Source organism: Pristiophorus japonicus, chromosome 12 (genome assembly GCF_044704955.1).
Source record: "Pristiophorus japonicus isolate sPriJap1 chromosome 12, sPriJap1.hap1, whole genome shotgun sequence".
NCBI lineage: Eukaryota > Metazoa > Chordata > Chondrichthyes > Pristiophoridae > Pristiophorus > Pristiophorus japonicus.
This window is the reverse complement of record NC_091988.1, coordinates 172,688,209-172,705,226: the sequence shown is the minus strand read 5'-3', so window position 1 is coordinate 172,705,226 and position 17,018 is coordinate 172,688,209. Positions and strand designations below refer to the sequence as shown.

Below are 17,018 nucleotides of genomic sequence, written 5' to 3'. Positions count from 1 at the left end.
CAGATTCACACGAGGCATGTAGTGAAGTCAAGGTCACTCTGGACCTGCACCTTTTATTTCACAGCTCTGGAATGCTGCACTTGCCTGAGACCTGTGCTTATATACCTGTCTCTTGCAAGTGCACCCCCGGTGGTAAGGTATGCTGGTGGTTACAGGTCATATCTTATTACAGTCATGTATAGCATGTTGGGATGCAGTTATATATAATAATGTAAGATACATGACATCTCCCTCCCCCAAGGTCTTATTGTCTTTATAGGTTCAGTCTCTCAGGTGGTCTACGCTCTCGCGTGGAGCATCTGAGTTCTGGTTCACTTGTTTGCCCTGGTGTCTGTTTTTCTTTGGGTGTGGTTGCTGGTATCTCGCCTGGGCTGTCTGTTTTGATTGGTGTGATTGTTGTTGACGCGTTGGGCTGTCTGTTGGGATTGCTCTTTCCTCAGGTTGTTCCCTCTGTCTGTCCACCAGGTGTGGTGCGAGTTCCACATTGTAGTCTGCCTCTGGTTCCACAGTGTTGTTGGTAAATCTGCTTTTGACTTGGTCTACATGCCTCCGGCAGGTTTTGCCATTGTCCATTTGTACTACCAGTAGCCTGTTTCCTTCCTTGCCCGTTACTGTTCCTGCAAGCCATTTGGGACCCCTGCCATAGTTTAGTACAAACACTTTGTCCCCTATCTCATTCCATCTCCCCCTCGAATTTCTGTCATGGTACTCAGTCAGCTTACGGCACTTTGCCTCAACGATTTCGTGCATGTCTGGGAGGATTAATGAGAGCCTTGTTTTTAAAGTCCTTTTCATCAACAGTTGCGCAGGGGGATCCCAGTCAGTGAGTGCGGACGAGATCTGTATGCCAACAGCAGTCACGACAGGCGACCCTGCAGCGTGGGACCTTGGATTTAAAGCATGCCTTGTTTAATGATTTGCACTGCTCTCTCCGCCTGGCCGTTGGAGGCCGGCTTGAACGGTGCCGTCTTGACGTGATTTATGCCGTGGTCAATTATAAAGTCTTGGAATTCTGCACTGGTGAAGCACGGGCCATTGTCACTGACTAATATGTCAGGGATTCCGTGCGTTGCAAACATGGTTGCGAGGCTCTCCACAGTGGTGGAGGTTGTGCTCGAGTTTAAAATGGTGCATTCAATCCACTTTGAAAATGCATCTACAACTACGAGGAACATTTTGCTCATGAATGTGCCCGCATAGTCTACGTGCACCCGCGACCATGGTTTGGTAGGCCAGAGGCTCAGTGGAGCCTCCCTGGGGGCATTGCTGAGTTGGGCACAAATGGTGCACCTTCGGACGCAGAGCTCCAAGTCCGCGTCAATACCAGGCCACCAGAGGCATGACTACTCGGCTGCCCCACATCAGGCAGTCTGCTTGTAGTGATAGCTCCTGCATGTGCCTGTGAAAGGGTTTTAATTCCTCGGGGCAGGCATCGCAAGCCTCTGCCCAGTCACCGGTTAGGACACATCTTTTTACTAAGGATAACGTGGGGTCGCTGGCCGTCCAGGCTCTGATTTGGCGAGCCGTCATGGGCAAACCTGTGGACTCAAAGGCATTGATTGCCATGACTATCTCACAGTCCTGTTCGTCAGACCCTTCCGTGGTCGCCAGGGGTGGCCTGCTGAGCACGTCGGCACAGTTGTCTGTGCCTGGTCTGTGCCTTATTGTGTAGTATTAGGACGCCAGCATGAGTGCCCACCATTGAATTCGTGCCGAGGCGTTGGCGTTTATTGCCTTGCTCTCGGATAGGAGGGACGTGAGGGGCTTGTGGTCGGTTTCTAATGCGAACTTGGCCCCGAAAATTGGTGCATCTTTTTGACACCATACACGCATGCGAGCGCCTCCTTCTCTACTATTCCGTACCCGCGCTCCGCCCGCGAAAGTGACCTGGAGGCATAAGCTATGGGTTGTAATTTGCCCGCACTATTGACATGTTGCAAAACGCACCCGACCCCATATGCTGACGCATCGCATATGAGAACTAGCTTTTTACCTGGGTCAAAGAAAGTCAAAACACTGTTGGAACACAGAAGGTTGTGTGCCTTATTGAAGGCGCGTTCCTGGGCGTCCCCCCAAAACCAATCGCACCCCTTCCTGAGTAGCACGTGGAGAGGCTCCAGCAGTGTGCTTAAGTTCTGCATAAAATTCCCAAAGTAATTGAGTAGCCCGAGAAAGGCGCGCAGGTCTGAGACATTCCGGGGCCTGGGTGCCAGGCGAATTGCTTCTGTTTTGGACTCTGTTGGGCGGATTCCATCAGCGGCAATCCTTCTGCCCAAAAATTCAACCTCGGGTGCGAGAAACAGACACTTGGATTTCTTGACTCGTAGGCCTACCCGATCCAACCACTTTAGTACTTCCTCCAAATTATGGAGATGGGAGTCGGTGTCCCTGCCCGTGATAAGTATGTCGTCTTGAAATGCAACCGTCCCCGGGATGGACTTGAGCAGACTCTCCATGTTGCGCTGGAATATGGCAGCTGCTGACCTGATGCCGAATGGGCATCGATTGTACTTGAAAAGGCCTCGATGTGTGTTGATGGTGGTGAATAGCTTTGGTTCCTCGGTCAATTCATGCGTCGTATACGCAGATGTGAGGTCTAATTTTGAGAAAAGTTTACCTCCAGCCAATGTGGCAAATAAGTCCTCCGCTCTGGGCAACGGGTACTGATCCTGTAGGGAGACTCTGTTTATGGTAGATTTGTAGTCCCCACAAATTCGTACGGATCCATCAGGCTTCATGACTGGGACGATGGGACTTGCCCAGTTGCTAAATTCCACAGGTGATATAATGTTTTCCCACAGAAGCCTGTCTAGTTTGTGTTCAATCTTTTCCCTCATCACATAGGGTACAGCTCTGGCCTTGTGATGGACCGGTCTAACATCCTGTGTGATGTAGATTTTGACTTTGGCCCCTTTGAAAGTACCCACACCTGGCTGAAAGAGATGTTCAAATCACTTCATAACTGTTGAGCAGGAGGTCCGTTCCTCTAATGACATGGCATGGACATCATCCCATTTCCAGTTTAGTTTTGCCAGCCAGCTTCTCCCCAGCAGTGCTGGGGGGTCTCCGGGGACAATCCACAGGGGAAGTCGGTTCACTGTCACTTTGTGTGTGACAGAGAGCATGGCGCTGCCGAGGACTGGTACGATTTCTTTGGTATAGGTCCTTGGTTTGGTGTCGACCCTTGTGAGTTTTGGTCTGTCTCTTTTATGCGGCCGCAGTTGTTCAAATTGTTGAGCGCCCATGAGAGATTGACTCGCTCCTGTATCCAGCTCCATGTTGACAGATATCCCATTGAGTAGGACCCTCATCATTATAGGAGGCGTCCTGTCAGAGGAGCAGCGGCCATTGATCATGTTGACCCGCTGTACATCGGTGTCCCTGGTACGGTCCCCATCGTCTTCTGGTCCGCTTTCTGACCCTCCGATTCGTATACCAGCCGAGCTGCTGTTTTTTTTGCACATGCGGGCCAAATGCCCTGTATATTCACAGTTCCTGCAAACAGCCTGCTGAAATCGACATTCTCTTGATGAGAGCCCACCCCCATACCTCCAGCACAGACTGCTTGCAAAGAATGAGCTGTGTCTGGCTGATCTCTCTTGAGCTTCTCTCAGTTTGTAGTTGATTGCTCGCATTGTGGGTTGATGAGATGTGAACGGCCGTTCCTGTGGCCCTTGATGGCTTCTGTTGCCACTGCTTGCTGTCGAAAGCCTGTTCTGCCGGTTTTGTCTGTGTGTGGGGGTAGCAGCTTTTCTAATGCTGTGAACTCCTTGTTCCATTATTTCGTTAGTTGTCGTACCTGCATTGTAAATCAACCTCGTTTCTTCTTCCCCTACCAAGAATGTCTGTGCAATCAGTGCTGCTGCCTCTAAGGTCAGGTTCTTGGTCTTTATGAGCTTTCGGAATATGCCTATGTGGCCTATTCCCTCAATGAAAAAGTCTCTCAGCATTTCTCTCCTCAGTTCATCGGAGAACTCACATAAACTAGCCAACCTCCGAAGTTCCGCAACGAAGTCGGGTATGCTCTGGCCCACACAGCGTCTGTAGTTGTAGAACCTGTGTCTGGCCATGTGTAGGTTGCTCGCTGGCTTCAGGTGGTCTCTTACCAGTGTGCTCAATTCTTCAAACGACTTGCTTGCTGGTTTCACGGGTGCCAACAGATCCTTCATTAAAGCGTATGTTTTCGAGCCACAGCTGGTCAAGAGATGGGCTCTTCTCTTGTCTGCCATTTCGTCGCCTAACCAGTCTTTGGTTACAAAGCTTTGCTGGAGCCTTTCTATAAAGTCCTCCCAATTGTCTCCCGCATTGTACTTTTCATCTGATCTGTTGTTCGCCATTCTGTGGATTCTGTAATCCCGTAACCCGTCGCCACAGTAAAGTCCTGTCCCCTCAGTACAGATTCACATGAGGCATGTAGTGAAGTCAAGGTCACTCTGGATCTGCACCTTTATTTCACAGCTCTGGAATGCTGCACTTGCCTGAGACCTGTGCTTATATACCTGTCTCTTGCAAGTGCACCCCCAGTGGTTACAGGTCATATCTTATTACAGTCATGTATAGCATGTTGGGATACAGTTATATATAATAATGTAAGATACATGACACTGTGGATCCCAATGCAGACGGTATGCGCAGTTTTTATTTGCGGATAAGAGGCATTTCCCCGCGGGAAGCCTCTGACCGCAAATTCAGGCCCAATATATTTACCAACTCTGATTCTAGACAGCTTGGGTTTCCCCAGTTTATATTTAAACCCTTATTATCTCTTTACAGAACAAATTGTTCACCTTATATTGACCTCGTGTTTTCACATTCTAGGGGTCGGAATTTGCGGTGGGAAGTAACAGTGAAAGAACAGCGTTAACCCCCTTGAAACTAACCGCAACTTCAGCATTTAATGCATGCGCATCCTAATGTGGAAATCCTGAAGCTGTGCTCAGTCATTCACTGCTCCAACTCTGGCTGTGGTATGGTCCACCATCCCTTCACGCCCCCCCCCCTCCCCCACCCCTCAACAGAGCCGGCAATCAGTGTAATGTGTCAAATCAGGGAAACTGGTGAAAACTTCGCTTTTTCCGTGGTAATATCGCTGTTAAATACCCCATTAAAAGTAAGTCCTTTTGGATTAGGTGTAACTGGGATTTAAAAATCATTTTTGACAGTTATTAAAACGTACAAGTTCCAAATGACTACTAAACGAACATTTTGGCCCTGTAAAACTAAATCAAATTTTGTGGAGTGTTAAGTGAATCCATTTTAATTAAAGATTATACCTTTTTTTTTTAAATTTGCCAGTGGGATGGATGTCCACTCTGAATCCGCCTCCATGTGAATTTCCCAAGTGCCGGTTCTGCCTGCGGTTTTCAGACCCGGCACTAAGTAACGGGTCAGGCAATTGAGATACTTAAGAAGCTGCTTAAAGGTATTTAAGCAGCATTTTATCAAGTCCTAACAATTTTCCCAAGTTTTTTATGAGGTTCCAAGTGCTCGGGGATCACATCAGGTAAGTGTGTCGGGTTCTCAATGACTCTCCATTGCTGTGAATAGTTGACAGCTGCAAAAATGGTATAAAAGCTACCATTTCACAGCTGTTCAATTTCCAATCTTAGAAGCTGGAGCCTCCAGGTCTTGGAAGAGACCTTTGAGCTTTATGGAGGTTTGAAGTGTTTGCAGTGAATGCTCGATCCAGTGTCACCTCCTTGGAGCAACCTCTCTCACCATTGACAGATCGCTTCTGTCATCTCAACCTCACCTGCCATCTATTCCAGCAGCGTCGGTGCCCTTAAAAAAATCTCACCTTTGGTCCTCAGAATCCCACCACGATCAGCACAAACACCAAGATCACCAGCACACCATCACCAACAACAACACCAACCTTTTCCGCAATCACCTGATGCTGCACAGGACACAGAGCATCAGCACCTGACCACATTGCTGCCCGGGAAGCCAGGGATGGCTTCACCATGGCCACATTTACTTCACTTGACACTGTACACCCTGGCTGCCACATGATGCACCAGGTTGGCACCCCACACCAACAACATAAAGCATCCCTACAATGCCCAAGCCATTCCTTTCACACTTATCACCATTGTGTGTGGGGGGGGGGGGGAGGCGGGTACCGTACCATTATGTCTCACTGCAACTCACTAAGCCACTTCCAAAGGTGCACACAGATCTGTCCAAGAAGGCAAAGTGTTGAAAATGAAGATTTCAATCTTTGACAACACATTAACAGAAACGTTACATGAACATTGGCGATAACACCCAAGTGCCTATTCTATTGTGTTGTTAGTAGGTATAATTGGACAAGGTTGAGTGTGAGTGTGAGGGGTGGCTAGTGAGATGGGGAAGTGATGATGCAGATAGAGAGAGAGGGATGGATAGAGATGTAAGGTAGGTTGGAGTGACTAAGGATGTGCAGGAGTAGGGTAAGGAAGGCTCAGTAATAGGGATGTGTTGAGTGGCACAGCAGGATGAGGTTGAGAGTATCTCTACTGAGATCATTGAAAGGTTAGCGCCACTGCAGCCACATCCTCCAGACGACATCGCTGCTTGTGCCCTCCTGTGCAAAGTGCAACCAGGCTGCATTGGTGTCCTGGGGTGGTCTCTTCTGCCCATGGAAAGGGAAGAGAACCTCCCTGAATGCTGTGACTACCGCCATAAGCATATGGAGGGAGTCATGGCAGAACCTGATTGCACCACAGTGCTGCAGAACACTGATGGCACAACTGTCACAATCAAAGTGACCATGGTCTCTTTCAGGAAAACGACTGATAACAGGTCACCAAATGACATCATCAGACCCGCTTCCTTTTAATTGGCCGAGGACTCGCAGGGCGGGTTTAACAAGCCCCATCATCCTAAAATCATGTCAGAGGCCCGGATTAACACAGCTGCAAGGTCGGGACTTGCCAAAGACGTCACCTGCCCCAGACCCACCGAGGTTGGTAAAATCCAGCCCTGAGAATTCTGCATTGTGATTGGCTGCTTAGACAGCTTGTTCCAGCAGCTCGCGTTAGGCTTTCCCCGTTAACTTGCGCTGTTTTCAACTGAACGTCGGAAAAGCCAAACTTCTCGCCACAGAGATAAGAACATAAGAATTAGGAGCAGGAGTAGGCCATTCAGCCCCTCAAGCCTGCTCCGCCATTCAATAAGATCATGGCTGATCTTCTACCTCAACTCCACTTTCCTACACTATCTCTATATCCCTTGATTCCCTTAATATCCAAAAATATGTATCTGGAATCTGTTATTGTGTTGGTATCTCCATAGACTTTATCATTCTTGCTTTTCTCAATCTTAATGCAGCTTGTATCCCCGGTTCCCTGTTTCCCCTTGGATCTTGTCTCCATGACAACTTTATCCTTGGTTATACTGCTATCCAATCCCTGATGGTTCGCTCTCAAGGGTTAATGTTAGTCTGACCATTGACTTGTGACAGCGCAGTTGACTGAGTCTAATACTTTCCATTTGCCCTCAAATTACCTCAGTTTATTGCCTTTGTAAGCTCCTGTACATTTGTCTCTGAAGCCATATCCTTTCTTTAGATTTATTGATCCCAGTTTCCACATCTCTTTACCTATCTAATATCTGGCTGCCTCCTATGTGAACATTTCACAGCAAATACATTTCATAGCCTTCCTCTTAGTTTTACTTCCGCATGCCACTCTTAGTTTTATTCTTCCTGTTCGTCCTCTTTTGGTTATACTATATTATCTCAGATGTGCCCTTTCTGAATTTAAAGATGGCGAGTGTCCCCTTTTAATTTTTGTTTCCTTCTAATTTTTTTAATATATTGCTTCCTTCTGGTATCCTATTTAATTCTTGGGATGTTGCAGTATAGATGCTTTGGAGTCCCAAGCAGTAATCAGAAAGGAACAGGCTGGATATCAGTCTCCAAAAGAGTGTGTAAGGCAGGTAGTGGCTATGCACAAGATCATGGAATACCATTAAGCACAAGAGGAACTAACATTGCTTTTATTGATTTTTATAAGGCTAACTTTGTCAAATTCCATAATATAGTGGCCTATGCAACCCTCACGATGGGCCGTATTTTAACTTGAAGGCGGGATAGGCAGCGGGGAAGGGCTGGAATGTGGTCGGGAAACCTGGGAGAACGGGTTTCCCACAGGCCCTGCGAATTTTAATATTTTGTTTGTTTTCCGTCTGCGGCCAACCCACAAAACCCAATAAAGATGGCTGTTACAGGAAATGAAAATGTCACAATCATTTAGTGGGTTGTGCTTTGCTGAGATTATTGTGTACCTGAAGTGACGATGCTTAATACTGGGTACTAAAAGTGACAGTATTTTCTTTCTTGGCATTGAAAATTCCACCACCACCTCCCCCCATAACCCATTCCTGTTCAGTGCACTATGAAGTAATTTCATTTTTTTCGATGTACATAGCTTTGCGCTCCAGCCTCTCATTATTACTATAACAAATGTTAATCAGTTGCTTCATCCACATATATGGGTATTTAATCAAAACAAAATTGTGTCCAGCATCAAAAACCAGTGATGGAACTTGAGCAAGTGCATTGGCCCATGGAATGTCTTAAGGCAGGTCTTTGTCCCTTACATGTCAAGTAAGTCTGGAACATTTAAGGGATCAGGTTGTCGGGCACATCATAAGTTGACATGATTAGATCCTTAAGGCCTTTCCCCACACTGTACTGATGTCTCCCTCGTGCTCTCTGTTATGTCGTTACACACTACAGCAAATCAACACGAGGCACATACTGGAGACAAGGTCACTCTGTGACCTGTACCTTTATTCACAGGACCAAGAAGTGATGACCCTGCGTGGGACCTCCCTTTATATACCTGGATGACCAGGTGAGAAGTGTCTCCCACAAGTTCACCCCCTGTGGTCAAGGTGTGCATTTCTCAGTTGTATACACTGTACAGTTTTGTTACATAAAGGTTACAGTTATGTGAGGTTACAAACATGACATCACCTCCCCCCAACATCTTTGGGTCAAAGATTGAGTCTTTCAGGTGGTCGATGCTCTCTCATTGGGGCTCTGGTTGTTGAGCCTTGGCATGCATCTTTGTCACCTGTGGTGATTCCGGCTCGTCCGGGCTGACCGCAGGGACTGTGTATGCTGCTGACTGTTCTTGTTGCTCGTTCACTGGCAGTGGTATGGGCAGCATCTCATGATTTTCTTCAGGTTCCTCAGTGTCCATGCTGAACCTTTTTTTTACTTGGTCCGGATGCTTGCGGCAAATCTGCCCATTGTTGAGTCTGACCACTATGACCCTATTCCCCTCTTTACCAATTACAGTACCCTCGAGCCACTTGGGCCCCACAACGTGATTAAGAACAAATACAGGGTCATCGATTTCTATCCATCTCCCCTTTGAGTTACGGTCGTGGCACTCATTTTGGGACTGGCGCTTGCCCTCAACAATGTCTGACAAGACTGGATGAATGAGGGACAGCCGAGTTTTTAGTGTATGTTTCATGAGTATCTCAAGAGCGAGTGCGGTCGGGGCCTGTAGGCCAGCAGGTGTAGGCGCGATAGACAGTATTAAAGGGAGGGTCCTTGAATCCGGAGCATGCCTTGCTTTATGATTTGGACCGCACATTCTGCCTGGCCATTGGAAGCCGGCTTGAACGGCGCTGTCCTGACATGTTTGATGCCGTTACCCGACATGAACTCCCGGAATTCATAGCTAGTGAAACACGGGCCGTTGTCGCTAACTAGGATGTCCGGCAAGCCGTGGGTCGCAAAGACTGCATGCAGACTCTGCACTGTGGTGGATGTCGTGCACGAATTCAATATGATGCACTCGATCCATTTCGAGTACGCATCAACAACAATGAGGAACATTTTCCCCATGAACGGGCCCGCGTAGTCTATGTGACTACGTGACCATGGCTTGGTGGGCCACGGGCTGAGTGGGGCCTCCTTGGGTAGGCATTGCCCAGCTGGGCACACGTCGTGCACCTGTGAACACAGTGTTCCAGGTCTGCATCAATTCCCGGCCACCATACATGTTATCGGGCAATGGTCTTCATAAGCACGATGCCTGGGTGCTCGCTGTGGAGTTCCCTGATGAATGCTTCCCTACGCCTCTGGGGCATGACTACCCAGCTGCCCTATAGTAGGCAGTCGGCTTGGATGGAGAGTTGATCCATCCGTCTGTGAAACGGTCTGACCTCTTCAGGGCATGCTCCGTGTGCGGGTGCCCAATCCCCAGTCAGGACATATTTCTTAATCAGAGATAGGAGGGGATCTCTGTTTGTACAGGTTTTGATCTGGTGGGCTGTGATGGGGGAGCCTGCGCTGTCAAAGGCATCGACAGCCATGACCATCTCCGCGCTTTGCTCCGCTGACCCCTCAGTGGTGGCCAGTGGAAGCCTGCTGAGCGCGTCAGTGCAATTTTTGGTTCCTGGCCGGTGCCAGATGGTGTAGTCATACGCAGCCAGCGTGAGAGCCCATCGCTGTATGCGAGCTGACACATTGGCATTGACAGCTTTGCTGTCAGACAGCAGGGATGTTAACAGCTTGTGGTCCGTTTCTAACTCGAACCTTCTGCCGAAAAGGTACTGGTGCATCTTTTTCACCCCGTAGGCACATGCGAGTGCTTCCTTTTCAACCATCCCATACCCACTTTCTGCTTGGGAGAGCGACCTGGAGGCATAAGCCACAGGTTGGAGTTGGCCCTCATCATTACTCTGCTGCAACACGCACCCAATCCCATAGGATGATGTCAAAACCCATGTCAAAACCAATTTCTTACAGGGATCGTACAAGGTCAATAACTTATTGGAACAAAGCAGGTTCCGCGCCTGATTGAAAGCCCGTTCCTGACAGTCCCCCCAAAACCAATCATAACCCTTACGCAGGAGCACGTGTAGCAGCTCCAACAATGTGTTTAAGTTCGGTAGAAAGTTCCCGAAATAGTTCAATAGTTCCAGAAATGAACGCAACTCTGATGTGTTGCCGGGCCTGGGCGCGCGACGGATCACCTCCGTTTTGGATTCGGTCGGCCAGATCCCGTCTACGGCAACCCTCCTGCCCAAAAACTCGACCTCTGGGGCCAAAAACACACACTTGGACTTCTTTAGTCCAGGCCTACCCAGTCCATTTGGAGTAGCACCTCCTCCAGGTTGTGGAGGTGTTCCTCAGTGTCTCGACCCGTGATAAGGATGTTGTCCTGAAATACGATTGTTCCAGGGATGGATTTGAGCAGGCTTTCCATGTTCCTCTGAAAGATATCGGCTGCTGAACGAATGCCAAATGGGCACTTGTTGTAGACAAACAGCCCCTTGTGCGTGGTGATGGTGGTCAGTAGCTTGGATTCTTCGGCCAGTTCCTGGTTCATTAGGCCGAAGTGAGGTCCAACTTGGTGAACAGCTTGCCGCCTGCCAGCGTGGCAAAAAGATCCTCCACTCTCGGAAGCGGGTATTGGTCCTGAAGGGACACTCGGTTGATGGTGGCCTTGTAGTACCCACAGATCCTGACCGAGCCATCCGTTTTTAGAACAGGGACGATGGGGCTTGCCCAGTCGCTGAATTCAACAGGTGAAATTATGCCCTCACTTAGCAACCTGTCCAACTCACTCTCAATTTTCTCCCGCATCACATACGGCAAAGCTCTGGCTTTGTGGTGCACTGGCGTGGCATCCGGGGTGATGCGTATCCTTACTTTGGTGCCTTTGAAAGTCCCGACGCCAGGTTCAAATAATGACTCGAACTTTTGTAGGACCTGTGAGCATGAACTTCGCTCCACAGATGAAATGGCGTGCACATCCCCCCATTTCCAGTTCATCTCGGCTAGCTAGCTCATCCCCAAAAGCGCGGGACCATTTCCCGGGACAATCCAGAGTGGCAGCGGGTTCTGAGATCCATTATGTGTGACCACCAACATTGCACTGCCTAGCACTGGGATGATCTCTTTGGTGAACATCCGTAATTGTGTGTCAATGCATTCTAGTTTGGGTCTGCTAGCTCTCAGTGGCCACAGTTTCTCGAATTGTTGGACACTCATAAGTGACTGGCTGGCTCCTGTGTCCAGCTCCATGCGTACCGGGATGCCGTTTAACAGTACTCTCATCATAGATGGGGTTTTTGTGTATGAGCTGTGGCTGTTTGCCACCTGGACCCACTGAACTTCAGCGTCCATTGCTGTGTCCCAGGCATACCCCTGCCTTGCAGACCCCTCTTGTGGTTCATCCACTTCGTAAACCAGCCTCGCTGCAGGCTTCATGCACATCCTGGCTAAATGTCCACTTAAATTACAATTTCTGCAGATGAATTGTTGAAACCGCAGGTCTTCGCAGCATGTTTGCCCCTGCACCCCCAGCATGAGCTGAGATTGTTGTGAACAAAAGAGCTGTTACCAGGCATTCCTCTCTGATTGTCTCTTTGATTACTCTTGAGCACTCTGTTTGTGGGTGTCAATGGTCCCATCCTGGGACATATTGTCCCTTGTGATGGTGTAAATGTCCGTTCAACCTGCCATTGTGTCTGTTGCGGCCCCACCCTAGAGTCTGTTACTGTCTGGTTGGTGTCGAATTGCCCTTGCCTGCCTGCGGGGTTCTGAGTCGCGTTTACCATGTTAACTCCCTGCTCCATCACCACGTTGGGAGCAGAGTTGCGTGCGTATATGATCTTGGTTTCCTCCTCCCCCGCCATGAAGGTTTGAGCCATCAACACCACTTCTTCCAAGGTCAAGTCCTTGGTCTCAATTAGCTTCCTAAAAATCCCGGCATGACTAATGCCCTCAATGAAGAAATCCTGTAACATCTCCCCCCTGCAGGCATCTGTGAACTTACAGAGGCTGACCAAGCGCCGAAGGTCCGCAACGAAGTCAGGTATGCTCTGCCCTTCCCGACGTCGGTGCGTATAGAATCGGTGTCGGGCCATGTGTATACTACTCTCTGGTTTGAGGTGCCCACCGATCAGTTTGCTGAGCTCCTCGAAGGTCTTGTCTGCCGGCTTCTCGGGTGCGAGCAGGTCTTTCATCAGCGCGTATGTCTTAGGTCCACAACTGGTCAGTAAATGCGCCCTTCGCTTGTCAGCCGCTGCCGCTCCCAGCCAGTCCTTCATGACAAAACTCTGCTGGAGCCTCTCAATGAAATCGTCCCAGTCCTCACCAACACAGTACCGTTCCTCCGTGCTACCGGTGGCCATTCTCTTGAGTCGTTGATTCCTGTTTCTCGTCGCCAAATGTTATGTCCTTACACACTACAGCAAATCAACACGAGGCACATACTGGAGACAAGGTCACTCTGTGACCTGTACCTTTATTCACAGGACCAAGAAGTGATGACCCTGCGTGGGACCTCCCTTTATGACCAGGTGAGGAGTGTCTCCCACAAGTTCACCCCTTGTGGTCAAGGTGTGCATTTCTCAGGTGTATACAGTATACAGTTTTGTTACATAAAGGTTACAGTTATGTGAAAGTTACAAACATGAAACTCTCCCTCTCGCTATCTGTCTCTTACCCCTTACCTTATCTCCCTCTCTGCCAGTGTGTGATGATGAGCTCAGGAGCATCCCCCAGTGCGTGGCTGAGATCAGGACAATCATAGACATGAGCACGTCAACATGGCCAGTCAGTGGCACAACCACCAACAAAATGGTGTTGGGAGCAGGGGGCATCTTAGGTTCAGAAGGCAGGCTCAGCTACAAGCTATTGAATACCACTGTCATCCAGCAAACGTACAATTATCAATTCACAACTTCAGAATTAACCAATCGATGATCATTTCACATTCCTGCTGACTTAGAAATCAAATAATCAATAAACAGATTTCATAACATTGTCATCAAAAGTAATTAATTGGATATGAAGTGCTCTGGAATATCCTAAGAATACTCGAAGATCTGTATAACTGTAAGTTTGTTTCTTCAGTTATTCTTTCCCTCATTCTTTCACTTTTCAATTGTTTTCTGGAGATTGTGAGAACAGAAATTTTAAAACAAGAACATGCCTTTGTTAAATGTCAGCTTGACCCACTGCACCTAGGGCTGCAAAGTCTTTTGTGCAGATTTAACAATTATGAAAAGATAATTTCCTACTGTGGTAGAGGAAAGTTCAGATTTGCATATAACCTTACTTCCTTGATCTACAAACTATGCAATAGGTACTATTGTCACAGGAAATTAGATGCTATTTTACTGCAAACAAAAACAAAGTGCTAATAAACCATTAACACAGAGAGTAATTAGAAACCAAACTTCCTGGGTTTTTTTATACTCCCACTGAGAGCCAATCCAAGCATGGGTGTTGTACCAAAGGATGCAAATTCATGCCTTTAGCTTTCCACACAAATTGGGGGAGATGTGTATCAGGTTCTCAATGCTTTCTCACATAAGGAAGTAAAATAGCTGAGTTAGTCACCCAAATGGCTCTCTGATGCCAGATGCCAGCTGCTTTTGTGCAGCATTGATAGAAGGAGCATGTACCTGATGGCCCATCTGCTAATCCCCTGAGCTATAGAACAGTGTATGATGAAGAGCAACCAGATGAGAAAGCAACTAAAGATGGAGAATACAATTTTTCCAAACTGTTCACTGGAGTTTGCGACACATAACAGACACTGGACTATTAGCAGCACCTAGTGGTCGTAGTGTGTTATAGCTGAAACCTAAAAACAGTTTAGTGCGTGATTCTTGTGTTCCTGGAGCTCTGTTTGCACTTAAATGATGCACATTCCCATGTGTTGGAAGTTTTATAAGCTGATTTGACATAATATTTAAATTATACTGCTTGGCATGAATTTAGGACGAATGGAATCTGATCATGATAAAGTTATGTACTTTCAATGACTAAAATCTAATTATGACATCCGAGCAGGCTTCTTGGGCCGAATGGCCTACCCTTGTTCATATGTAACATTTTATTGTTTTTGTTTAAATCTAGGAGGATGTGTATTTGTCACACTCTACTACAATTCCATATAAATGGACAGCCCCAGAGGCTATTGAACTTGGTCAATTCTCTGTGAAATCTGATGTGTGGTCTTTTGGCATCCTTCTTTACGAAATAGTCACTCATGGTAAAACACCTTATCCAGGTAGGCCTTTTGTTTTGTTGTGCAGTATCTGCATACTGAAAAGCATTGCAAAAATAATCCTTTTACGATCAATCTTTCTAACATAACTCACTTTGCTGCAGGTATGAACAACCAAGAAGTAGTGAGCATGGTTTCTCAAGATTACCGAATGCCTTGTCCTGATGGATGCCCCAGAAAATTGCATGAAATAATGCTTAAGTGCTGGGACAGCATAGCACAAACGCGCCCATCGTTTGAGGAGTTAGTACAAAAGCTGCCGTCCTTCACCAATTATGAAGCTGAAATCTGCTTTTCCTCCAACATGCAACATAATCGTTAAAACTAAAAACGTGAAGCTCCTGAAAGTATTATCACAACATTGTAAAATTACTACAACTTTAGCAAAATACTGCGGATGCTGGAAATCTGAAATAAAAACAGAAAATGCTGCATCTCCTCAGTAGGTCAGGCAGCATCTGTGGAGAGAGGAAGAGAGTCTGACAAACAGAGAAACAGAGTTCTGGTGAAGGGTCATCGACCTGAACTGTTAACTGTGTTTCTCTCTCCATAAATTCTGCCTGACCTGCTGAGTTTTTCCAGCATTTTCTGTTTTTATTTATTATTATTGTAAAACTATTGCCTTGGGATTGCACATGAACTTTATCCTTAATTCCTAACCCAACATTAAGCAGTCCAGAGGTAATAGACTTGTGGGTTAAACTCTTATGGCAATACTGTCATTTTACAAGCCAACTAATATAATTTCCTTGTTACTCTTAGCAATAATGCACATGGTTCCCATTTATAAAGCTCTTGAAAATAAAATTCTCTTTATTTAATTATTGCTACTAAGTAGCCGCTGCAGAATTTGGGAGAAATTAAAGAAACTTACTTCATAAAGGAATGGTCCTGTTAAAATGTTTGTGGGATGGGAGTGCATACTTTCCTCTTTGAGTAAAATTAAACAAAAATTGTTTCACTAAAGTGTCGCTGGTTATAATGAAAGTTTAGTCAATTATGTCCCTGGCATATAGCATTGCTATAAGGTGGGGACCAAAAATTTTAAAGGCCCCAGCCGATTCCAAGGCCTAAATCCTTTTGAATATATATAAAAAATACACTTTGGCCTGGAATTTGCGGTGGGTAATAACAGCGTTAACCCCTTTGAAACTGACCTCAACTTCAGGATGTAGTGCATGTGCATCCTGACACGAAAATGCTGAAGTTGCAGACAGTCATTCACTGCTCCAATACTGGCTGCGCTGTGAACCCTTCAACCCATCATAGCCGGCACTCAGTGTACTCAGTGAAACTGACGAAAACTTGGGCTTTTCCGCAGTAATATCGCTGGTAAATACCCTATTAAATGTTATGCCTTGTTGGATTGGGAGTAACTGGGGTTTTAACAGTGTATTGACTGCTAAACAAACGTTATGGCCCTGAAAAACTAATTTTCATTTTGTGGTGTGTCAAATTTCTCCATTATAATAAAAATTACAATTTTTAAGAAACTTTAAAAAAAAATTCTATTTTTTACATTTATTTATATTTATTTCAGGTTTGCTTTTTCATCATGTGAGATTCACAATCTTTGTTTTGCTCTCGGTAACATTTTTTTTTAAGTCTGACTAAAAGCTACTTCTTCACTTCCTGATTCCCTGTCTGTGCTTGGCTGCTTAGACAGTTTGTTGACATCACAGCAGAGCGCTCTAGGGAATCCTTATTATATTATACTGAAATCACTTGCCCGTCAAAAAAGGCAAACTTCTCGCCACAGAGATTGCGAGATCTTTGTGGGCAGCTTTCTTCGAGGCCAGTGGCGAATGCCTTTGCTTCAGCGCTGACTGCAAATTCCGGGCCAATTTGGCTGCATCAAAGGCAATGCATCAGGCTACCCGAGGCTGCAGCAGTAATGTTCCTCCCTCCACTGAGGTGGACTTCCCAACACAGGTGGGAATCTGTGGCTATTTAACATAAATCATGTTTTGGAACTATAATCCAAGT

General features: G+C 46.8%; 1 protein-coding gene across 1 annotated transcript in view; it reads left to right on the top strand.

Annotated features, from left to right (window-relative positions):
- LOC139277054 (protein-tyrosine kinase 6-like) overlaps positions 1-16,480 on the top strand; it is a 65,387-nt gene extending 48,907 nt beyond the window's left edge. The window contains exons 7-8 of the mRNA XM_070895067.1: positions 14,882-15,035; positions 15,137-16,480. Coding sequence (XP_070751168.1) covers positions 14,882-15,035; positions 15,137-15,354 — 372 coding nt within the window. The 3' untranslated portion in view covers positions 15,355-16,480. The remainder of the gene's footprint in view (positions 1-14,881; positions 15,036-15,136) is intronic.
- Positions 16,481-17,018: the final 538 nt, after the last annotated feature.